Source organism: Neocloeon triangulifer, unplaced genomic scaffold (assembly GCF_031216515.1).
Source record: "Neocloeon triangulifer isolate White Clay Creek 2 clone unplaced genomic scaffold, ASM3121651v1 ptg000010l, whole genome shotgun sequence".
NCBI classification, from domain to species: Eukaryota; Metazoa; Arthropoda; class Insecta; order Ephemeroptera; family Baetidae; genus Neocloeon; species Neocloeon triangulifer.
In genome coordinates, this window is record NW_026775552.1 from 960251 (window position 1) to 984041 (window position 23791).

Consider the following 23791-nt stretch of genomic DNA (forward strand, 5'->3'; position numbering starts at 1 on the left):
GAAAAATCAACGATAACGCTGCTCACTGTAAATCCAGATTTAAAAAACTTGAATAAATTCATTGTATAATAGATTGAATTGTTGAAATGAGAATGAATTAGTTTCTTTCAATAAATTTTCAGTTTATTCGTCTTGTGCGACAAACAAGGCCGCTCTCTTTTGTCTTAATGAAATTGCTTTACATGGGAAATGTTTAGTTATGCTTCGGACAGGATCACACTTTCTTAGCTGTGCCGACAACGAGAACAAGTTTCGACAAAAATATTTAGATACATGACGAGTGGGGTGCGGCTTTTGCCCGCCCCCAAATGGCCTTGACCTTTGTAGGCACTAATTAGTCAAAGACACGCGTTGCAGGAATGTCAATTCGAGAGAGATCACTTTCGTCTTCAATTGAATTAAACCTAGGAAAAAAATAGCGGTGGCACAATCAAGTGACTATGGTTTGTACGCGGTTGAGGTGGGTCAGGCCGAGCTAGGCGCCTGCTGCGAGAGGAAGATGCACTGCTTCTCCAGCCGCTCCACCGACTTGGTCAGCATCGCGTTCTCCAGGTACACCTCCCGCGCCATCATGTCCGTCTGCGCCAGTTTCTCCATCTGCAATTGTCAGAAATAGGTTTTTTATTCATGAGTGAGTTGCCCTCGACGAGAGGATTGCGGGGATATGCGGGAAGGCTACTTTTCGTTCGGCCGCCATTTTGAAAAAAATTGCCGCAGTTTTGAGAAAATCACTAATTTTGAGTCGGAAAAGAGGCTGAAAAATATTAAGAAGTGGCTGTTGAGAAAACTAGAGAACCAGAATTAAGAAAATAGCGATTGTTTGAATCAAGAGTTTTCATTGGTCCGAACGGTTCCCCCACCACCGAATTATTATCGATTTTAAAACATTAAGTGTGACACATCTTTAGAAAGGTCAGGTCACGAGTAGTCAGTTAGTGACAATGTTAACTACAAAGGTCAAGGTTACCAGAATATTTTTTAGGAATTTAAAAAAAAATATCATTCAAAACATTTGGACCGACCTGCTGTTCACAGATGACCATCTGTTGCTGGAGGCGCATCTGGCCGGCCTGGATGGCCGCCTGCAGACCGGCCACCTCGGCCGAGTGCTGGTGTAGGAGGCGCTCGAGGTGCAACTGCTGCTGCGCGATGACGGTCTCGAAGCGGCGACACTTGACGTCCTGCTGCTGCAGCCGCTCCTTCAGGGCCTGCATCACGCTCAGCTGCACCCTGCACGACTGCTCAGGCGCGCGACCTTTGAACCCTGAGGCAGGGTACTGCCTCTTGACCCACTCAGGCGGCGAGATCAACTCGTACGGATTCCGCTCCACCTGAACAAAAAGAAATCCGAATAAAAAAAACCTCAAATTCAACCTCTGAGGAATTACAGCGCTCAGGTTGGCCTGGATCTGCTTGTCACTGGTGCTTGAGATGACGGTACCTGAGCTCAGGAAAAGGGCAGCCAACTTGGGTTTGGCCTCTGTCTGTGTACTTGTGCCTGTTTAAAAATAAAATTAATTTTTTTTTTGTGCAAAATTAGAGCAGAATTGTTACTCAGGGTGTCCTTGCTGAGGAGCGCCCTGCAGAGGAGCAGCTGGTCCTGCAGGTGGGCGCACTCGGCCTCGAGGTCAGTGACCTGCTGCTCGAGGAGGACGCGCTCGTCGATGGGCGAGAGGCGGCCCTTGTTTTGCTCCTGCCGCAGCATCTCCTGGATCTTTTCCTCGAGTTCGGCGAACTTTCGGCCCTCGGCCTCTTGTTCCAGCTCGAAGAGCCGCCGCTCGTCGTCCAGCTTGCGGTGCCAGTACTCCTCGCACTTCTCGTACTCCTCCTGCATCAGCTCCAGACACCCCTCCAGCTCCTTCACCCGCCCCTCCAGCTGCGCAACTCGGTCCTCCTCCTCCTCCTGCGCACAACACAAAAGCTTTAATCATTTTGACAAAAATTTGATTTTTTTCCGCAAAAGATTTTGGTCCCAAATACTCTTATCCTTTGAATTACAAATGATAATTTCTTCAAAATCATAATAATATTGAGGCCATATGAAATAATTGAAAAACACTTTGATTTTTTAAAAAAAAAAACAGCAATAATGGACGGAATCGAGCAATCTTATTGGTCCGAATGCTTCTTCACCGCCAAATTCAACTTGGCTTTTTGCAAAAACATTGAACGTTAGAAAGATTTGGTCACGCCAAATCAATTGGTGACCCAACGGTCAAGGTCACCACATGACGTTTTGAGAAATGATTGATTGAGTACAAAAAATAAATGCCCAAAGGTAATTTTCTTCCTCAAATTTCTGTTCTTTAATTATTTATTTAGTGTTAATTAATCTGGTTGAACGGATCCTCACATCTATCTTATTGTTAAGAATAAAATTCTCTACCTTGAAGGAGTCTGAGGGGTGCTGCGTGGCGACCTCGACCTTGGTGCTGAGTTCGCAGATCTGCTCTTTGAGGGCCGAGTTCTCACGCGAACACGCCTCCTTGTCTGACAGGATCCGCACGATCTCGACCTTGACCTGGTCAAGGTTCTCCTTCAGGTGGTGGCACTCCTGCTCCAGCTGCTCCACATTTCTGCTGCTCGATCCTTCCGTCGAGTCGCTCCGACCGTCGCCCTGATTTAAACTTACACTTTGAGGAAAAAAAGACAATTTTAAAAAAAAAAACGCACCTGGCCGTTTCGGGGGCTCGACGGAAGGGAGGACGAGGCCCTCGTCAGGGTGGTCAGCTCCTTGGCGTCGCACAGCTGCATCTCAAAGTCGGCCTCCATCGTCTAATGGTTACAAAGAAGGTCATAGTTCAGCAAATAAATGTGACAAAACGGGGCTAATGATAAAGATGGTAAATATTAGTGGACTTAAATACAGAACATTCATTGGCGACAATACTACTAATCTTTGTAAACAATTTCCATATCAACGATTTAATTGTACTAAGTGATTAAATTGAAAAAAATATATGTATACAAAATGTAATTACTTTTAATGTTTCAACTTAAACTTCCAAACTCATTGGTCTGATAATTCTTTATCAAAATAATTTTGATTGATTTTATTTTAAAATTTAATTCTTACTTTATCGTAAAAAATTCTAAATTCTTACACATTTTTTGATGATTTCGAGTTTCAACTTTCCTTTGAATTTATCATCCTTTTATCCTAATTAGTCAAGTATTGAACAATTAAATGATTTATTCACCTTTTGGAGTTGTGTGAGGTCTTGGCAGCGCGTCTGGAGGCGCGAGATTTCCTGCAGCAAGGGGTGGTCGTCCGAGTGGTCGGGATCGCCGAGGATCTCGTCCAGGATCTGCGCGCGCACCACTTGGAACACCTTTGCAAACAAACACTTTTATTACTTCACTTCTCCTTTGGAAGGCAATTAAAGGAATCACCTGCTTGAGTTTGGGCGGAAACCCTGGCGAGTGTGGCTGCTGCCATGCCATGCGAAAACGACAAATGAACCAAAATAAAGATAAAGAGAAATAAAAGCAGAAAAGAAGCCACGAGGAGTTAATTGAGCGGTGCAGGCCGAGTGCAGGTGCAAATTATTAATTAATCTTTTAAAAACGGGAGAAGTGCACCTGACGGGTCCAAACTAAACTCAATGAAATTTATTTACTCTGGTCGATCGCAGCTTCTTTTATTGCACTCTCACAAAAATAAATCAAAAACTTGAAGACGGTAAAATGAAATTTTTCCTTTCTACGACGGGCCGCTCACCTGCAAGCGCTCTTGGCACTCGGCCAACCTCCGCTCCAGCTCGGCCACGCGTTCACGGAGCTGCTTCGTCTCCTCACATTCCTGAATTAAAAAAAAAAATTGCTCATCATTAAAGATTTGTCCTCAAAATGAATTTTTTTTTCATTAAAATTCAAATCCAATTGGGACAAACTCATTTATACTTATAAATATTAAAAAATACCATTGACCTTGGTGACCTTTGACCTCAATACTCAAATTAACTTTAAATTTTGACCCGCATTTGGAAAAACTTCAACAAATGCGTTGCTTTTTTTACTCTCTCATTTAAAATAATATCCAAAAATAAAAATATTGACCTGAGCCAGGGCCTTCCTGCGCTGCTTGCCCTGCGGCCGCGTCTCCTCCTCGGAGCTGTCCTCGGAGCAGGCGTCGGAAGGGCGACCCTTGCGCTTGCCGCTGCCCCTTGGACTGACCAGGTCAGCCTCCTCGGTCTCTCTCGAGGCCCTGGGCAGCTGCTCGAGGCGCAGGGTCAGCTCGTCGTTGGTGTCCCTGAGTGAGGTCATCTCTAGGGTCAGCCGCTCCACCTTCTGCAGCAGCGGCCGCACCTGCTGCGCCTGCACCTCCGCCTGCTCCCGCTCCAACTCACTCAGCTGCAGCAAAGTTTCAAATAGAAAATTAAGAATTGAGGGGAAAAAAGAGATCCTACCCTGATTTGCAGGTCGGGGATGGTGTCCACCCTTTTCTGCAGGTGCTGCTTGGCCTCGTCGCTCTCGGCCAGCAACTCCTTCAGCTGCCCATTTTCCTTCTCCAACAACTCAGACTTCTGCAAGGTTTTATTCAAATTTAAAATCTTAAGGAAACTAAAATCTGCTAAAAAGGTGTAAATTTTTCAATTTGCCAAAAACCTGGACAGAAATATTATCAATTTAAAATCTTAAATTCTGAAGAGAAAACACTAGATCGGCACAAGAAGTATCCTTAACACTTCAAAATTTGATTAATTTCAAATTTTCAATTTCCAGGACATAATTGAAATAAAATTCTGCCTCCCCTATAAATAATTTCTAGTTTTCCCGATTAATTTCGGACCTTGAGCCAGGTGGTGGCCTCGGCCCTGAGTTTGGACTCGTCGGCCTGCATCTGGTCCATGCGCAGTTGGAGGCCGGTGGTGAGGGTGGCCAGTTGTTCTCGGTCGCCGGCCAACTCGGCCTGCAGCCCCCGCACCTCCTCCTGCTGCTTCAGCTCAAGGGCGCGGATCTGCTGCTTGTACGAGTCCTCGAGGCGCGCGTGCCGGTCGTCGACCTCCTGCGCCAACAGCGACGCCCTTTCATTCGCCTCGGCCAAATCCTGCTTCAATTTGTTCCGCTCGCACAACGTCTGCTCCAGTGAGCTCCTAAAAATCGGAATTTTAAAAAAAATCTTGTGCATTAAAATTAGCAATTAAAAGAAAATATGAACAAAGATTTCCATTTATTTTGATAAAAGATTCTTCATAAAAAATCAAATCCATTTACTTACAAATTTTAGAATATTTCGATAAAAAATGTGCTTGTTATTTGGATTTGAAATATATTAAAAACATAAAATGTAATAAAATTAACAGGAAAATATGTCAAATTTTTGTATCTTTCAGAATGCAAAATGTTGATCATACTTGAGACACTTTGCCTCTGCCTGGTAGATGAGGACGGAGGCTTGCAGGACGGAGAGGAGGTTGCTCTCGGGCTGGAGGCGGTGGTTGGGGGGTCGGTCGTGGCTCTGCTCGTCGGCCAAAGCCTTGGCCTCCTCGTCAAGCGCGGCGGCCAACTCGTTCAGACTGACCGGCCGCCGCGCCGCCGTCCCCAGTCCCAGGTCATGCAAAAGCCGCGCCGCCCCCGCCACCCCACCCGCCTCCCACATCTCCAACAGCTGCTCTGAGGTCACCATCCTTTGAATTCAAAACTTTTATTATAGACGAGGAAAATAATTTTAAAGTCAAACGCACCCTGAGTTAAAAGAGTCCAAGGAAATGTAAAGGGGCTCCTTGGACGAGCTGTCCGCGTCAAATGACAAGTTTCTGTGGTGCTCGACCTGAAATATTTTATAAATTTTGAACTGTAAAATTGTTGTTTTGCGCCCAGAAATGATTTTGAAGATAATTTAAATTGTATTTTGATTTTTTTTTAATAAAGTCCTAATAAACTTTGATCAATTGATTTCTTTTAAAAGCGAACTTTTATCAACTGTCAAAAACATTTAAATATCCAGGTAGAGCATGAAAAGAAGATTCCAACAGTATGCAACATGGACCATTTTGAGCAATAAATGGAGAAGAAATTCCCTTTTGTAATAAGACAGGCGGCCACGTTCGAAAAATGGCCGCGGATTAACAAACTTGCATAACTCTAGCAGTTTTTGTCCGAATTTCAAGATCTGCATACCATTGGAACCCCCTCAAACAGCTTTATCAGGTTCTGAAGTAAACCAAATTTCAGTTTTTGAAGATCACAACCCCCTTTAAGCCCTACCGTGGAATGTTCCGAGTCATCTTGAGATGGCGCAAGGCCAGAACGGAATAAGCGCAGGAACTGCTCGAAGCTGATTTTGGAGTCGGGCTGGACGCCGAGGCGCGCGAAAAGCTGCTCGACCAACTCGTCGGCGGCCACGCCCTCCACCCCCGTGGCCTTGCACACCAACTTGAGCTCTTGGTGGCCGAGGCGGCCGTCAGCGGCCAGCTGCTCCCACGTTGCGCGGACGCACTCCTCCTCCTCCGACAACTCGCCCAGCCAGTCTGTCGGAAAAATATTTAGTAAAATAAAAAATAAATCAATCTAAGATTTACTCTCGGACGGACTGGAGGAGGACCTCCTCTGACTAGTGGTTTTCCTCTTCTTGGCGGACTCGGCCATTATTTTGGTTGAACTCTCCTGCAATTAGCCAAAGTGGCATTCATTAAGTGGAAAGTGAGCAAGTGGTGATCTTATCTGAACACAAAAGATTGAACTATCAGTGCTTTTATCATTCTTAATTTGTATTATCAAGGAATACAAGAAGTAATTTTCAAAATTGAGTTAATATGTTAAATAAAAAATTTAAATTTGATTTCTTCTCAAATATTAATAAATAAATAAAACCAAAATATTAAACACTTCTCATTGACATAGTCAGATCTAGTCTTTCCAACAATAGGAGCCATTGTTGGCCATTATCAGACAACAAATATTGAAAATTTCAATGACTATTGTCAATAAGGAAGTTTCCTGCAGACTCAAAGGTCAGTCAACCTTTTCGCTGACTGGACTCGAAGGTTCCGACTCGGACCCGCTGTCGTCATCCTCAGGTTTTGACCTGCGTCCGTACTTTTTCTTTCCGTAGACAAACTTGGGCCGCACCTCCCTCTCTGCGCCAACAAACTTAATTAATTCGTTATAATGTCTTCAGATTTGCAATGACCGACCTGGGGAGGCGTCGACGTCGTCCGAGGAGGAGACACCGGCGGCAAGGAGGGCGAGCAGGGCGTCCCTGAACTGCGGGAAGGTGACCTTGCGTGGCGAGGCGTTGGAGGGGCGGCCGAGGAGGCGCTCGAGCAGGTGGGGCGTCTGGTCCTCGAGCTGCAGCTTCTCGCAGAGGGCGGTCAGGCCGCGGGGGTCCAGGGCCCCCGGCACGCCCTCGCAGCAGCTCTCGAAGACGGCCAGCAGCTGCTGCTCGTACGGGTCGAGCGCCGCCATCGCATCCTTGAACTCCACCTGCGGCCAAATTGAACATAATTAATCACATTTCGGTGCTAAACAGGACACGCCCTGCCGCGTTTCGACCGCAAAACCACCGCCGCATTCGATTTTTTTTTCGTCAAAGATTTTTGCGGTTTCAGCTTTAGACTTTTAGACCAACCTTCGGAGACGCGATCACCAACAGGCCATCCGACGTGGACACGCGATTTTTGTTCCAATCCGAGTCGTATAATTTTCCCCACACTTCCGACGCAATTCAGGTCAGGTCATTTGTCGTTTGTTGTGTTTTTGTCCCGTGGTGATCCTTTGATTGACAACTGACACCTGCCGTGCCAACCGAACGGAAAGAAACTTTCAATCGGGAATAGAATTTTGTCTTTATTTGATTGTAATTGAGAAAAAAGTGATTCTTTCAAATTTTTTATTATCTATCAATGAGATTCAAGTGTTTTTATTCATTCTAAAAGTGCTCTCGAAGGGATTCTGAAAGGCAGTTGAACTTTGTAACGGTGGTATCGCGGTGCTCGAATTCGCACCGATTGGTGTTCATAAAGGAGTCTCTCAACAATCAGAGATTTGTGTCAAGTAATTTATTTTTAAATCCTCATTTCTGATACTAAGCAACCCTAGTAATAATATTGAATCAGTTAAGCTTCTTAAACGGCCAGAAATCTGAATCTTGTCTCAAATAATCAGTAAATTTACTCATCCGAATGCCGGCTCCTTTCCATACACCCCTGTCAGAGTAAAAAATAAACACGAAAAAAAAACATGAGCACCGATCAGGATGATTCCGAGAAAAAGGTCTGTGTTTTTGAAAGATTCTGCATTTAATTCGCACACCAAAGGTTCTAAAAACTTCGTGAGACCTTAAATTTCATATTAATTGAACTTCCTTGAATGAAATCCACGTCTTTTCGTAGTTTTCGTGTTACATAACCACACTCCTCGCACCATGTGATTCTCTGCTTTTGTAAACGCCGGTTTTCGTTTTAATTTCCAGAGCCTGTATCTTTTCGGACGGGACGTGTCGCAGATCCCGTGCTTCCGCAGCTCGTTCCTGTACGGAATCGGCACGGGATTCGCCGGCGGGCTAGTCTACTTCATGAGCACCAGCCGGGCCAGCAGGGCGACCCACGTCGGATTCGCCTCCTTTTTCTTCTCCACCTTCATTTACTGGTGCGGATTTTTCGCAACTTTTGATTTTTTTAAATTAATTGATTTTGACTTTGGATTCAGGGGCGTGTGCAGGTACAACTACGCGGTGTCAAAGTTCACGACGGCGCGCATCAGGGAGGCGACGCAGCTGCCGCAACAAAGGGCCATTGTTGAGCGGCCGGTGGACGCGTGAGGCCCCCAGCGACACACAGACTGATTAGTTAAATGGTAACAATTTCAAGTGATTAAAACTCGAGGCGTTTGTTGTTGCAACGATTACGCTGAAGAGGAGAGGTTTTAATTGTTGGTGATTGCGGTCGGTGGGAGTGTCAAGGTCGGATTAAGGTGGTGTGTTCACTATTATCTTCGAGTTTGACAAGGAAAGAGGATCGTAAAGATATAGAAACAAGTTTCACAGCCAAATTGAGGGTTTTTAGTTTTCTACTAATTGCGAGATAAGTATTTTCCTTCCAGATTTTTACCCAGCCGGCTTTTTGAGAAAATACTGTTTAAAAATAACACATTTTTTTGTATCTGTTTTGACAATTGCTATGTTGAGATGGACACTAAATTATAAAAAAAAAAAAATTAATGAAAATAAACTACGATTAAGACTTTTTTTGTAAAACGGAGATTTGTGCTATTTTTTTTTTTAATGGCCTCATAGTTATGTTTGATAAAACTTTGGCTTTACAATGTGAGATGAATAGCTTTTTGGTCACCAATCGATTCATGGTGACCTGACCTTTCCAAAGATAGTTTTAAGCAGATTTGAATTTGGTGGTGGGGGAACCGTTTGGACCAATCAGATCGCTTAATTCTTAAAATTGCTGTTTTCCTAAGAAATCTTCCGATGCCCTTGACCTTTTTGGTCATCAATCGGTTCTTTGTGACTCCACTTTACGTATGGTGTAATTATTTCAGACATTTACCAACTGAATTTTGAGATATTTCAACAATTTAAAGACTAAAAAAGGCAAAACTTGCCAATTATACATTTATAGGGCTATGATTTTTTTTATAATTCTATAAAGTCAGATTTACAATCTTATATTACTTAAACAGTTCACCAAGTATTCATTTTTATAAAATACTCCTAAATTTCTTTGAATTTCTTTAAGTTTTAAATTTTTCATTGATAAAAAAAATGAACTCAACATTAAGAAATAAATTCTCAATAATCAATCCGTGTAAGTGGGTTCAGGTCAAATTTTCAGGCTTTCTCTTCGCTGACTCCGCGACGAGAATAAATATGAACACACCACCTTAATCTGCCACAATGAAGTGCGTGATGGCCATTCAAGTGCGTCGCCTGACTTAAACGGGTGGGCGGCGCGCATTCCTTTGAAAGCGACGTGTCGACTCCAAATCGCTCCAAATCAAAAGAAAACTTATTTGTTAGAAACGAAAAATAAAATCCGATTTAGATTGGAAATTGTTTGAAAATTAATCATAAAATCAATCGACCCACGGAAAGAAACCGTAGAAATGAAATATTGTTGGTAAATATTGATGTTGGAGGTTGCGCGAAACAAAAGCGTTGCGAGTTATGCAAACTCGGTGGTCGAGCTAAGCGACACTCCTTTTTCTTTTCTAGGTCACCACTTATTCAATTAAGCTTTGGAATGTTTAAAAAAAAATTTATATTAAAAAAAAATTAATTAGATTTGAAATTTGAATAAAAAAAATTTACTCACGTCTTTTGATGCATTTTGCGTTTGTGAATTTGGCGGTTTGAGTTTCCGCAGACGCAGCAGCAGCAGCGAGCGGTGCATGGTCTTGACTCACTCAATGCGAGTGGCGGCGCCCGCTGCCCCCTCCCCTCCCCTCACGTGGCGGGGGTCGTCGCTCCTCCGTCTCTCGGCAACTTCTTATTATTTCTTTCTTCCTCTCCAGTGCAAAAGATTGAGATAGCCACGATGGGCGACAACACGCGACTCGTCTTCTTCGTCAACGGCAGGAAGGTAATTAATTCGCGCTTATCTTATCGCCTCTCCTCACTCTCGTGCCTCAACAATAATTACTTTTAATTAAATTTTTGAGAAAAAAAAGAAATCTCCAAACTGATTGTGTCACTTTAAAGTTTTAAATTTAATTTCCTCCTCACTCACTTGACTGACCAGATCAATTCGCTGCTCGGAATACAAATCAGACAAACTCGTTATGCAACTCTTGGAAATAAATAACGCTAGTTTGATGAATCGATTGTTATTTTTTTTTCTGGAGAGAGTCACGAGGTTTCTTCTCCGGCCTCGCCGAAACCTGTTTTATCCTCTCCCTGCTTTTTTTATGTTTACCCCTCTGAAAAAAATAATCTAAAAAAACTTCAGAACCTGTCAATGGGACTCAGTCCCGTCGTTATAATAATAAAATGCAGATTGGAAAAATAAAAAACAATTAACAAGTCACATGTGTGTCGCTTCCTCTCTCAATCCCCGCGGCTCTTTTTTTATCTCGCCAGTGGTAAATATTTTTTTTCAACCGCAAGCAAATATTTGCCGTCCTTGTTAGATTCTTTTTGGAGATTTTTCGTGAAAATTGTAAAATTTTATTGAAATGATTCTCTGTGTTGTGGCAGGTCGTGGAGGAAAACGCCGACCCCGAATGGACTTTGCTCTATTATCTGCGCAACAAACGTATCCTTTTCAGCCAAGACAAATTATTTCAGCAATTTTCTTAAATATTTCTCAAAATAATTTACGCCGAAAATTAAACAATTTGCCCTTTTTAAACTATAATTGGTCAATTTTGTACATAATATTGTTTTTTTTTTAAATTTGCTAACTTTCAGAATTTTCTTTTATTATGTAAAAATCTTTTCCAGCTCCGTGGCCAATTTTCTCCCAATTTCAATTGAAAATCTTGTTAGAGAATCCAAAATGAGCATTTTCAAATTTTATTCTTGCTTGCTCGGAACAATCTCGACCTCCGAGTACCCTTATTAAAAAGATAACGATCGACCCGAGATTGACTCGGCGACAACAGCTTTCTTTAATCAGCTCAAAATAATAATCCCGCGTGCATTAAACAGATTCAATTTCCCTCTTATCAAATGCAAACGCGCATTTTTCGTTTAATGCCTCGTTTGATTAAAAAATGCGACGCACGCGTTGGAAAAAATTCGGATGATTCAGACATTCAAACAGGTTACGTAACACGTCTTTTTTTATTTTAGAAAGAGACAGACACCTGCGGAAATGCTGCACGTGCCTATAAATATAAATTTGGCCGTTGAATCCGGGCAGGAGACGCGATAAAGAATTTACATTCGGAAAGCTTTCGCTTGTAGGCGATTTTGTTGCAAGGAACAGGTTTAGTTTTTTTTTGCACATTAACTGGCGAAAGGGCACGAGCGTCGCTATAAATAAATATACCAGCAATTCTTGTTATGTAACTCTTAATTTAAAATAAATAATATTGAGCTAATTTTAGATTCGAGTATGCTGGGAGTCCCAATTAATAAAAAACAAGTTATCAAAAATATTGAAATTCTGTTGCAGAGAAAGTAATAAAAAATACATTAATTTTCTGTTGGACATAAACAAAAAAAGATTTAAAAATATGTTACAAAAAGATTCTGCTGATATAATTTTTTTCATTCCCATAATCGCTATTATTGGAAAATAAAAAAAATTAATTATTAAAAAAAAAGTACTTTTCCTTGACTTTTGTAAACAGTTGGATTATGTGGCACCAAATTGGGCTGCGCCGAAGGAGGCTGCGGCGCTTGCACGGTCATGGTGTCCAAGATCGACCGCATATCCCGCCAAATTTCGTAATTTAATTTAATTTTTTTTTTAAATTTGAAATAAAATTTGCTTTGGCAGGCACTTGGCGGTGAACGCGTGCCTGGCGCCGGTGTGCTCGGTGCACGGGCAGGCGGTGACCACGGTGGAGGGCATCGGGTCGTCGCGGGGGCGGCTGAGCGCGGTGCAGGAGCGGCTGGCCAAGAGCCACGGCTCGCAGTGCGGCTTCTGCACGCCCGGCATCGTCATGTCCATGTACGCCCTGCTCAGGGCCACGCCCACCCCCGACCCGCACCAGCTCGAGGTCGCCTTCCAGGGCAACCTGTGCCGCTGCACCGGCTACAGGCCCATCCTCGAGGGCTTCCGCACCTTCCTCGAGGGCCACGAGTGCGCCCGGCTGGCCACGCCCCCCTCCGACGGCGCCTGCGCAAAGGGCGACCAGTGCTGCCGGCGCCTCGGCAACGCCACCACCAACGACGTCACCGCCAAACTCGTCCAGCCCCACCACTTTGCCCCCTACGACCCCTCCCAGGTCGGTGACCTTAATTGATCTCACGAAATGTTTCCTTAAAATTTTATCTTGAATCGCAGGAACCGATTTTCCCGCCAGAGCTGCAGCTGGACGACGCCCTAGACGTGCACTCGGTGACCTTCAAAGGTGCCAGGGTCACGTGGCACCGCCCCACCAGGTTGGAGGAGCTGCTGACCCTGAAGCAGCAGCACCCTGACGCGAGAATCGTGGTGGGCAACACTGAGGTTGGCGTCGAGGTCAAGTTCAAGAACTGCCACTACCCGGTGCTCATCCAGCCCAGCCTGGTCCCTGAACTGACCCAAGTTGAAGTACTCGCAGGTCAGGGCGTCCGATTTGGTGCCGCCGCAACCCTTTCGCAGGTAGAGGTGGCGCTGAAGCGGCAGCAGGCCGAGCGACCTGAGGCCGAAACCAGGGTGTTCAAGGCCATCACGGACATGCTCCACTGGTTTGCAGGTCGGTTTGGTTTTTTAAGGGGTGATTCTGCCGCCATCTTGATTTCACATTGTGAGGTCATGTTTTTCAGGGAAGCAAATCCGGAACGTTGCGGCCCTGGGAGGAAACATCATGACTGGCAGCCCCATCTCTGACCTGAACCCAATCTTCCTGGCCGCTGGCTGCGAACTGGAGGTTGCCAGTGCCAGCAAGGGCAGGAGGCGTGTCCGGATGGACGGCAGCTTCTTCACAGGGTACCGCAAAAACGTGGTGGCTCCTGACGAGATCCTCCTGAGCGTCCTGGTGCCCTTCACCAGGGCCAACCAGCACTTTGTGGCCTTCAAACAGGCCAAGCGCCGCGACGATGACATCGCCATTGTCAACGCCGCCTTCAACCTGACCCTAGATCAGAATAAGGTTCATCATCACCTTTTAACCCTCCTTCCCGGTTTGATGATTTTAAATTTCAGAAGGTTGAGTCTCTGCAGGTGGCGTTTGGAGGGATGGCGCCGACAACCATCTTGGCAGCCAAAACTTCAGCAGCTCTCCAGGGTCGCGAATGGAATGACCAGACCCTGGAGGCTGCCCTGGACCTTTTGGTGTCTGAAATCCCTCTGCACCCTGGCGCTCCTGGAGGCATGATTCAGTTCCGCAGGTCGCTCACCCTGAGCTTCTTCTACAAGTTCTACCTGACCGTGCAGCAGACTCTCGGTAGCGTACCTGAGGAGGCCCTGAGCGCCACCAGGCAGTTCCAATCTCTACCAATCAAGAGTGCCCAGTACTACGAGGTGGTCCCTGAGGACCAGCAGTTGCACGACCTGGTTGGCCGCAACGTAACGCACCTGTCAGGAATCAAACAGGCCACAGGTGACAGACGACCTTTGGCCCTCCTCAGGTTAAATCTAACCCTCCCGCATTACTTCAGGTGAGGCCGTGTACTGTGATGACATTCCGAAGGTGGCAGGTGAGCTTTACTTGGCCCTGGTGTTGAGCACCAAGGCGCACGCCAACCTTCGCAAGGTTGACCCTTCAGCCGCCCTGGCTCTGGAGGGCGTGCACGCCTTCTTCAGTGCCCAGGACCTTTCTCCAGAGGTCAACAAGCACGGCGCCATCATCCACGACGAGGAGATTTTCGTCTCCAAAACGGTAAAAGCGTAACTATATTTTTGAATATTTTCATTTCAACCATGGTTTTTGTTTTTAAAGGTGACGAGTCAGGGTCAGGTGATCGGCGCTGTGGTCGCCGAGGACCAGCTGATTGCCCAGCGCGCTGCCAAACTGGTCAAGGTCGAGTACGAGGAGCTGACGCCGGTCATCATCACCATTGACGTAGGCCAAAGATAGTCTCAAAGGTCGCTCAAGGCACTCAAAGGTTGTTTGCAGGACGCCATCAGGGAGAACTCTTTCTTTGAGCAGTTCAAGCCTCGGCTAACTAAAAATGATTTTGGCGCTGCTCTGCAGAAGGCTGAGCACCAACTTAGCGGCGAAGTGCACATGGGTGGCCAGGACCACTTCTACCTCGAGACCCACTGCACCTTCGCCCTGCCCAAGGAGGAGGAGCTCGAGATCTACTGCTCGACGCAGAACCCTGCTGAAATTCAGGTATAAAAATTTAATACCAAGAAAACATTTATCAATTCCTTAATTTTCTGTCAAAAAGGTCATTGACCTCCATGACCTTTAACCTAGTCAATTGCTCAAATGGTTAGAAAGATCTCATTTAGGGCATTGCTCTCAAGTGTAATCCTAAATTGAATTAGTCTTTTCTAATTGAGAAGTCACGGAGGTCAATGACCCCCTCAAGTGTCAATAATTGTATATGCAATTTTCTTGATTGTGGTTTTACAGAAACTGGTGGCGCACATGGTGGGGGTGCCGCTGAACAGGGTGACGTGCCGGGTGAAGCGGATCGGGGGTGGCTTCGGGGGCAAAGAGTCACGAGGGGTTTTGGTGGCCCTGCCGGTGGCGTTGGCCGCGCACAAACTTCGAAGGCCTGTGCGCTGCATGCTGGACCGCGATGAGGACATGGTGGCCACCGGCGGCCGCAACCCCTTCCGCGGCCGCTACCAGGTTGGCTTCGACTCTCAGGGTCGCATCCACGCGTGCAAAATGACCATGTTCAACAATGCCGGCTGCTCCGTCGACCTCTCTTGCTCTGTAACTTTTCACTTTTATTCAAATTTAACTTTTTAACCTTTGACCTCAGGTGATGGACAGGGCGGTGTTCCACATGGAGAACGCGTATAACATCCCCAATATCGAGACAGAAGGTTTTGTCTGCAAAACCAATTTACCCTCCAACACGGCCTTCCGAGGCTTTGGCGGCCCCCAGGCCATGTTCCTGGCTGAAAACTATGTGGAGGACGTGGCCACCTTTCTGGGCAAGGACCCTGCCGAGGTGCGCAGGCTGAACCTGTACCAGGATGGCGACGTGACCCACTACAACCAGCAGCTGGACAACTGCACCCTGCAGCGCTGCTGGGACGAGTGCGAACAAAAGTCCGACTACGCCAACAGGAGGAAACAAGTCAACAAATTCAACAGGTGCAAATTACGTAATTTGGCTGTTTAAAGTTGACTTGATAGAAAATTAACAAATTAATTCTTAGTTTTTTTTTTTTTAAATTTGAACAAAAGAAAAATGTACAATTTACTATAAATTCTATTTTAAGAAAAGTTTCTTCAGTGAATTTTGTTTTAAATTTATTTTACTCTGACGTTTTGCACAATTTTAATACATATTGTTGGTGGAAAATTTTTATGTTTAATTTTGCATTAAAAAAATTTAATTTGTTCTAAATATTATAATGATAATTATTTTGTTTGAATATTGCTATTTGTAGAGAGAACCGGTGGAAGAAGCGTGGGCTGAGCATGTTGCCGACTAAGTTCGGAATCGCGTTCACCACCAAGTTCCTGAACCAGTCGGGGGCGCTGGTGCACATTTACCATGACGGCTCGGTGCTCATCAGCCACGGCGGCACCGAAATGGGCCAGGGCCTGCACACCAAGATGGTGCAGGTGGCCAGCAGGGCGCTCGGCGTGCCCGAGGTCGACGTCTACGTGAGTGAGACCTCGACGGACAAAGTGCCCAACACGTCCCCCACCGCCGCCAGCGCCGGCTCCGACCTCAACGGCATGGCCATTATTGTAATCACAAGACAAACTTAAATTTATTGAGTGGGAAATGTAATTTTTTTCTCTCAAGGACGCTTGCGAGGTTCTGTTGAAGCGGCTCGAGCCGTACAGGGCAGCCAATCCGAAGGGCAAGTGGAAGGAGTGGGTGAGCGCCGCCTACTTCAACAGAGTCAGCCTCTCCGCCACAGGCTTCCATGCGTAAGTAGATTGCTTTGAATTTATTTATTTTATTTATTTATTTAGGTAGATAGCTTGGAAAGAGAGGGACTTGTTTAGGCTAAAACAGCATAACATTTCACATACATCAAATTGCTGGTCTTATCTCAGAAAATTTCAGTGACTTTTAATTCGTAGCTTAGCTTCCTGAATTTATCTGGCTGTGACCTTGACCTTTGGTCACCAATAAAATCCTTGTGATCTGACCTTTCCGTCAATGTGTATTATTATGTTAAAGTAGATTGGATTTAGTGGTGGGGGAACGTTTTGAGCCAATGAAATCGCTTCAATCCTGAAATCGGTGTTTCCTTAGCGAAACTCGCGGTGGCCTTGACCTTTTTGGACACCAATCGATTCCTCACAATATCAGCTTGCCAACGGTGCATTTTCTTTGCAGCCCTACCAACAAAATTAAGGATTAGAATAGATGAAAAAGATAATTTAATATTCGAAAAGCAATTTTTATTTGTAAATGGCTTAATTATTATTTATTTAAACGATTCTTCAACACCACTATAAGAATATTCGTCATTTTCTAGGACGCCAGACATTGGTTTTGACTGGAAGACAAAGACTGGCAAGGCCTTCAACTATTTCACTTACGGCGCCGCCTGTGCTGAGGTCGAGGTCGATTGCCTCACCGGAGACCACCAGGTAGGACTGGAAAATATTTATCATCATTCAGAACCACTTATATTTTGCCAAAGCATGTTTTCTTATGAATCTCTGTATTTTGAAACAAATCAACCAGTTTAATAATTGGTTGTTGATTATTTTTTAAATACAATGCGCAGAAACGATTTTTTTTTTCAGGAAAAAGTAGGTTTTTTATTCAATTGAGAAAAAATTAATAATATTTGCATTTTCTAAAAAAGATGGATCTCAAAATCCAGATAGACAATTCGCATCATATCTATGCATGTTTTATGAAAAATAAAAAGTTTCACCCTCATTTTATTTTAATTTTTGAAGGTTATTAAAAATGAAAGAGATTGGAATTGATTTTTTTAATTCGATTATTTTATTTTATGATGGAAATTTGCATTAAAAAAAATCATTTTTCGTTTTTTCTTTTTGAATTTAGTCAGGTGCAATGACCTTAAAATTTCTTTTTTTTTTTGATGAAAATTCAGGTAATCCAGACGGACATTGTGATGGACCTGGGCGAGAGCATCAACCCCGCGCTGGACATCGGGCAGATCGAGGGCGCCTTCGTGCAGGGCTACGGCATGTTCACCCTGGAGGAGGTGGTGTACAGCCCTCAGGGCACCCTGTACTCGCGCGGCCCTGGCATGTACAAGGTGCCAGGGTTCGCCGACGTGCCCGCCGAGTTCAACGTGTCCCTGCTCAGGGGCGCCCCCAACCCCCGCGCCGTCTACAGCTCCAAGGTCGGCACCCCTTCTCGCTCCCTTTGACCCCCTTTTAATGACCTTTGTCGTGCAGGCGGTGGGCGAACCTCCACTCTTCCTGGCCGCCTCCGTCTTCTTCGCCATCAAGAACGCCGTCGCCTCGGCCAGGGCGGACTCAGGGTTGAAGGGCGCCTTCCGCCTCGACTCGCCCGCCACCGCCGCCAAGATCAGGATGGCCTGTCAGGACAGGTTCACCCAAAAGGTAATTTCACCTTTTCAACCTCAATTTTTTTTCGTCTTTGGTTTTAATTTTTAATATCAATCGTTTCAGTTCCCTGAACCTGAGCCTGGCACCTTCACGCCCTGGAATGTGACGCCCTGAAATCTGTTGTTCTCGTCAGACTTTTTTCTATAAAAGTGCCTTAAATTTTTACTGGTAGAAAGGAAGTGGGGTGCAGAGAAAGATGGTTTATTTTTGTAGTTTTTCTTTGTTAAATTTATTTTGAATATTAATAAATTGCCAGAGTTGTACTCGTGAAACATTTGAATTGTTTTTGTGAAAGGAAAAACACACATAATAGACTTAATCTCATTATACATTACATTTCTCATTGTAAAATCGCATTTTTTAATTTGAATTTAAAAAAATGTTTGTTTTGATTAGCTTAGACTGAATTTCCTCATTAGAAGTTTGTTCAGTTAGGCAACCAGCTTGACAGCTGTGCAAGGCGGCGCAGTTGATCATTGAGAACATTTAGGATGGAATAGTGTTTGATTATCTTATCTTGTCAAGATTGAAAATTGTTATAATATTTTTTTCATAATTTGATATGAAACTTTCTAATGTAAAAAATATCTTTGCGAGTAAAAATTTGTTTTAAATCAACAGAACAACATTGACTTGCTCATTGTCACAGAGGTGAACAAAGTTTGAAAAATTCGAATTTTTTCATTTCATTCTTCACAATACATAATATTCCATCATTAAAGCATAATACGATGAGCCTCATAAAAGTCAATTAAAATGTCGCTAATTTTGTTTATTTCTTATTTGTGTGATTGTTTATTTATTTATTTTGAGCTCTTGCAACATTCTGTTCTTATTTCTTCCTTTTATTCAAATTAATATTCAAACAATATTTTCGCTTCATTAAAAACAAAAATTTCCCAGCAAACTGGGTATTATAACGTTTGCGCCAGCTTTCTTTTTTAGTTGCATATTTTATTTCAAAACCATTTCTAAATGCAAGAGAAAGGAAGTGATTGATGATGACCATCGAGCGAGCGAGCGAGCGAGACTCATATTGTGGAAAAACAAAAAAGTTTTAGAATACGTGACTTCCTGCTAGCGATGCACAATTTTTCACAATTTTAAATGTTTCAAAATAGTGAGTCACGTTTCGTTCACATGCAGATTGATACGAAGAACTGCCTGTTTAAAATAATATTTACAGCGATATTAAAAAAAAAGTGATTAACGAAAATAATTTGAATTTAAATTTTGTTTTGTTTAACTAATTTTCGCTCGATTACTTTTTTACAACAAAAATATCAATATTGAAATTAACAGTACTTTGTTTTTTTCCACACACAAAGAATGATAGATGTTGCCGGCGCGCACGAGCAAAAATTTAAACTCGGATGATCTTGAAATCTAGCTTCCTGCGAGTGACGGTAAAATAAAAACATTACTATGCAACCCGCGCAGCAAAAGTGTCAAGCGGGTTGCTTATTTTTTATTCAGGCTTGAAAGATCACTTATTCAACTGATACACGCTTTCATCAATTCCCCGAAGTACGCCAAAATCAGAGGAATAAATTTTTATTTCTTCAAATCATCACAGGAATTTTACATTTACGGAAAAGTTTCAAACATTTTCTTCTGGTTTCGTCTGTCTTATGATAATTATAAATGAGGAAAATTTGATCTCTCTGCAAATTAATTATTTAATCATGTCTTATTTGCACGTGGCAATTTATTATTATAAATTTTGTTTAAATTATTTTTGATTTCATTATTACTTTGTAATGTAATCTTTTAAATTTCTGCAGTCTTCCTTTTTTTCAATTCACAATTTGTATTATTCAAAACGATTTCAAAATGCAAGAGAATGATTGATGATGACGAGCAAGCGAGTGAGCCTCAGTTTTTGCAAAACAATGTTTTGGAATACGTGACTTCCTCTCAGTGACGGTGATGGTGCACGATTTTGCAAAATTTTCGAAACTAAATTTTGAAATTGTGTGTCTGGCCGTTTGCTTCACACGTTTAATAATTCATGGTTAAAAAGAAAATATTGTTGAATTGAGAATACGTAAATAAATCAAATGTTGCAGACAATTCTTCTTGCCTTTGAAGAAGCTTCAATTTTGGTTGCATAAATCCCTAGAAAATCTATTCGCTTTAGAAAAAGAAAATTAAATAATTAGATTGAGTAAATGAAAAACTTTGACAAAAAAAAAACTTTAACTGACTAAATTTCATTTTGATTATTGTTGCCGTGAAAACACTCTTTCCAAGGCAACTTTAAAAATGATAACCGTACATGATAGTCAGAACATACGGAAAAGTAACGTGAAAATATGTGCAACGCTCATCACAATACATTGAAGCGAAAAAATCAAAACGGCGGTTGCAGGAAGTGCAACCACTGCAATTATGAGAGTGAAAAATGACAATATTGATCACTATGTTGCAAAAATCATGTGCGAGAATTTTCTATCGGGACGTGTAACGTGCAGGAAGTGCTCGACCAATATAAGGAGCCGCGGACTCAACCGTTCAATTCAAATGGCAGATTTTGCACATCGACGATCACCCATGATGTTGAGCACATTTGCGTCGGCGTTACTCGCACTGCTGGCCGTGCAGGTGAGATTAATCAACTGAGATCCTGGCAATTATTTTCTGCAACTTTGAAAATCGAAGGCGGCCGTTGGTGCTCGTCAGGACGAAGGCATTTACCTGAGAGTGAAGCCCAAGGACCGCACCTTGCCCCAGGTCAACCAGAAGCTCAGCGCCTCCCAGTTGGCCCGACTGGCCCAGCCCGACCAGCCTAACGACCCAAACGCCAGCCCAATCGTCCAACGTAATATTAATTCAACTCTCCTTTTACCTTGAAAATTCATTCTCACTGCCATTGCAACTTTCTTCTTGGTTTCTCTACAAAATAAAGCAGCATTTTCATCTTAATTTGCGTCAAAACTCTGATTGGGGTAGAAGACGAAATGTGATCCTTTTGAGATAAATTGTGTGAATTTAGCGGATGTCGCGGGCAAGTCGTCGCTCTCTGGCATCAGCAAGGAAATCGTGGGCGGCTCTTTGGCCACCCTCGGACAATTCCCGTGGCAGACGCTGCTCTACATTGACAACGCCTGGCTGTGCGGAGGTTCCCTCATCCTCTCGCAATGGGTCATGACGGCTGCCCACTGCACAGGGTCAGTCACGAAAATATTCACCCTGACATGAGTACAAAGATTAAGAACTGATCATTCAGGGCCGCGTATGACGTGATCCTGGGCACCATCAGCCAGAGCACCCTGTCCTCCGGCTACATGTGGCTCACCTCGACCGTCAACTTCACCCACGAACTGTACGACACCAACACCCTGGCCAATGACATCGCCCTCGTCAAGCTTCCCTCAGCAATCACTTTTACCGGTAATTTTAGCAGAAATTACCCTGACAGTCAGCTTCACTGAACTTATATTTCAATTTACTTTTCAGCCACCATCTCACCGGTGAAGTTGCCGTCCATGACCGACGCTGCAAGGGACTTGACGGGTCTTCTGTTCACCGTCAGCGGCTTTGGCAGGACAGCGGACAGTACGAGCATAAAATATATGATTGAAATATGCCTGACTCTAGATTTGAATCCAACTTCAACGCAGCCTCTACTTCGAGCCCCGATCTGAGGTTCACTCAGTTGACGGTCGTTTCAAATGCGGTTTGCGCTTCTTACTACGGCACTGGATCTATCCTTTCTTCCAACATTTGCACCCAACAAAGTGGCACTTCCACGTGTCAGGTCTGAAGATTTATTTTCTATTTCAACAGTGGAAAGATTATATTTATATTGCAGGGTGACAGTGGCGGACCTCTGGTGTTCAAGGACGCCGGCACCAACAACCTTTGGACGCAGTTCGGCGTGGTGTCGTTTGGCTCTGCGTCAGGGTGTCTGCAAGGGTACTCAGGATACTCCAGAGTGACCTCCTACCTCGGCTGGATGTCCACGAAAATCGGCCAAGGTTCATAAAAAATTAGTTTTCGTCATTGTTGAATGCGAGACACCAATTTAACGCTTTTGAGCAGATTTGTCTGGGACGACAACTGTGGGCACGGGAGTGACCAACACCGTGACCTCCACCACGACGCGGCCGACGACCTCAAGTACGAAACCAACGAGTACAACAACCAAGACGACCACCAAGACGACCACCAAGACCACTACCAAACCAACAACTCCTCGGACAACTACCAAGACAACTACAAAAACCACAACCCGCCCCCGCACCACCAAGAAGCCCGTGGGAAAATAAGCATGGACCAATTTCAACAGATATAAAAGAATGTTATTATGTACGGAAAATTCTAATTGAATGCGCTAAATTTGATATTTAATTGGTTGCGATAAATAAATTTATTTATATTTCATTTATGAACAATTTCTCGGCAAAAAAATCACACTTTATTTATCAGCCCTCTAAAGCCGTGGTGAGCAGATGCCAAAACTTTTAATTGTAACACAATCTTGGAAGAATAATCGTATTGGCCAGCGCAGTTCTCGGCCTCTCGCATTTTAGTATATTTTTTTTTTACAAAAGCTCCCCCGATTATTGATTTTTTTTTAAAAACCATCGAAGCGGTGAAAGTAATTGTGGAAAAAGAAATATACGCCAACGCATCATTGTTTCCATCAGATTTTCATTAATTATTTGGTTATTGGTCTAATTTCAAGTGAACGGAAACACCCATTTTAATTTTTCAATGCATTTGCAATATTTGCGAGATGCGCAAAAGTAGGCAATTTTTTAATTATATGAGGGAGGAAATGAGGAGGCGGATGTTGAGTGCGACCGATCAACAACAAAGAAACAAGGAATGTTAGACTAGTGACAAGGCAAAATCATTAAAATACACATATATGTACATATCATTTAATTAATAATTTTATTTTTGACATGTTCCGTTTTTTTTTGTAATTTGAAAATATTATGAAAAACAAAACGATTTGTCATCAAATTTAATTTTTTCTTAATTGGGAAGCCAACAAGTAAAAATCTAAATATTCATGTTCAGCACTTTAACTATTTTGTATGCGGAGATTCAAAATATGCTCTTAAATATACAAGGCATTTGAAACTATTCGCGATGGAAGTGCTCGTTTTTTGGCGCAGATCGATCAAACCAGCAAGAAAATAATTCTCAATCCGTTTGCATGCAAGAAAATAAAATCCAGAAAGATAAATCTGATTCATACGTCAAAGTGAAACCAAATTTTTATTAAAATGTGAAAACATTCAAAAATATCAAATCTAAAAAGAAACTCATCAAACTTAGGAATGGTTTTAATTAGGCAAAATAACGAATGGAATATTTACTTAATTTTTAAACAACTTTCTAGAAAAATCGAGATTCACGCAAAATGGTAAAAAACTCAACAATACAAAAAACAGCTCGAGCTCATAAAAAAGCTGAATTTTTTATTAATGTTGATTTCGAGGTTGCTCTCTGGCTTGAAAAATTACTAAAAATCGGCATAGCTTCACGGCCAGGAGCTCGTTTCACACCATTACAGGCCAAATGT

General features: G+C 43.3%; 4 protein-coding genes across 7 annotated transcripts; 3 read left to right on the forward strand and 1 right to left on the reverse strand.

The window, feature by feature from the left end:
* Window positions 1-103: 103 nt before the first annotated feature.
* On the reverse strand, window positions 104-10449 carry LOC132195774 (blastoderm-specific protein 25D). 4 transcript variants are annotated; one of them, XM_059617974.1, is made up of 19 exons: window positions 10269-10449; window positions 7140-7428; window positions 6967-7082; window positions 6525-6609; window positions 6211-6473; window positions 5688-5773; window positions 5358-5630; window positions 4793-5096; window positions 4410-4526; window positions 4060-4353; window positions 3722-3802; window positions 3394-3429; window positions 3201-3332; window positions 2674-2775; window positions 2387-2617; window positions 1555-1903; window positions 1389-1498; window positions 1023-1331; window positions 104-597 (listed from the first exon to the last, which is right to left on the reverse strand). In XM_059617974.1, the coding sequence occupies exons 1-19, from the start codon at window positions 10344-10346 to the stop codon at window positions 466-468; spliced, it is 3387 nt and encodes a 1128-aa protein (XP_059473957.1). In that variant the 5' UTR covers window positions 10347-10449; the 3' UTR covers window positions 104-465. The 4 variants fall into 4 exon arrangements, with proteins under 4 accessions (XP_059473957.1, XP_059473956.1, XP_059473959.1 ...); XM_059617973.1 differs by having other exon boundaries at window positions 3394-3432; XM_059617976.1 differs by lacking the exon at window positions 10269-10449 and adding an exon at window positions 7574-7753 and having other exon boundaries at window positions 3394-3432.
* Window positions 8066-9942, forward strand: LOC132195776 (cytochrome c oxidase assembly protein COX20, mitochondrial). The gene is made up of 3 exons (XM_059617977.1): window positions 8066-8217; window positions 8417-8592; window positions 8653-9942. The coding sequence occupies exons 1-3, from the start codon at window positions 8185-8187 to the stop codon at window positions 8762-8764; spliced, it is 321 nt and encodes a 106-aa protein (XP_059473960.1). The 5' UTR covers window positions 8066-8184; the 3' UTR covers window positions 8765-9942.
* Window positions 8759-18526, forward strand: LOC132195773 (xanthine dehydrogenase). The gene is made up of 19 exons (XM_059617972.1): window positions 8759-8799; window positions 10468-10535; window positions 11150-11207; window positions 12250-12346; window positions 12399-12849; window positions 12909-13302; window positions 13373-13698; window positions 13752-14148; window positions 14207-14427; window positions 14488-14610; window positions 14665-14883; window positions 15130-15438; window positions 15488-15825; window positions 16125-16431; window positions 16490-16617; window positions 17175-17289; window positions 17769-18023; window positions 18079-18246; window positions 18316-18526. Exons 2-19 carry the CDS (start codon window positions 10491-10493, stop codon window positions 18364-18366), a joined length of 4002 nt encoding a protein of 1333 aa, XP_059473955.1. The 5' UTR covers window positions 8759-8799; window positions 10468-10490; the 3' UTR covers window positions 18367-18526.
* A 2191-nt stretch (window positions 18527-20717) lies between these two features.
* Window positions 20718-22638, forward strand: LOC132195699 (brachyurin-like). Its single transcript, XM_059617864.1, has 8 exons — window positions 20718-20856; window positions 20914-21073; window positions 21248-21422; window positions 21482-21645; window positions 21712-21810; window positions 21876-22012; window positions 22067-22232; window positions 22297-22638. The coding sequence occupies exons 1-8, from the start codon at window positions 20776-20778 to the stop codon at window positions 22521-22523; spliced, it is 1209 nt and encodes a 402-aa protein (XP_059473847.1). The 5' UTR covers window positions 20718-20775; the 3' UTR covers window positions 22524-22638.
* The last annotated feature ends 1153 nt before the right edge of the window (window positions 22639-23791 follow it).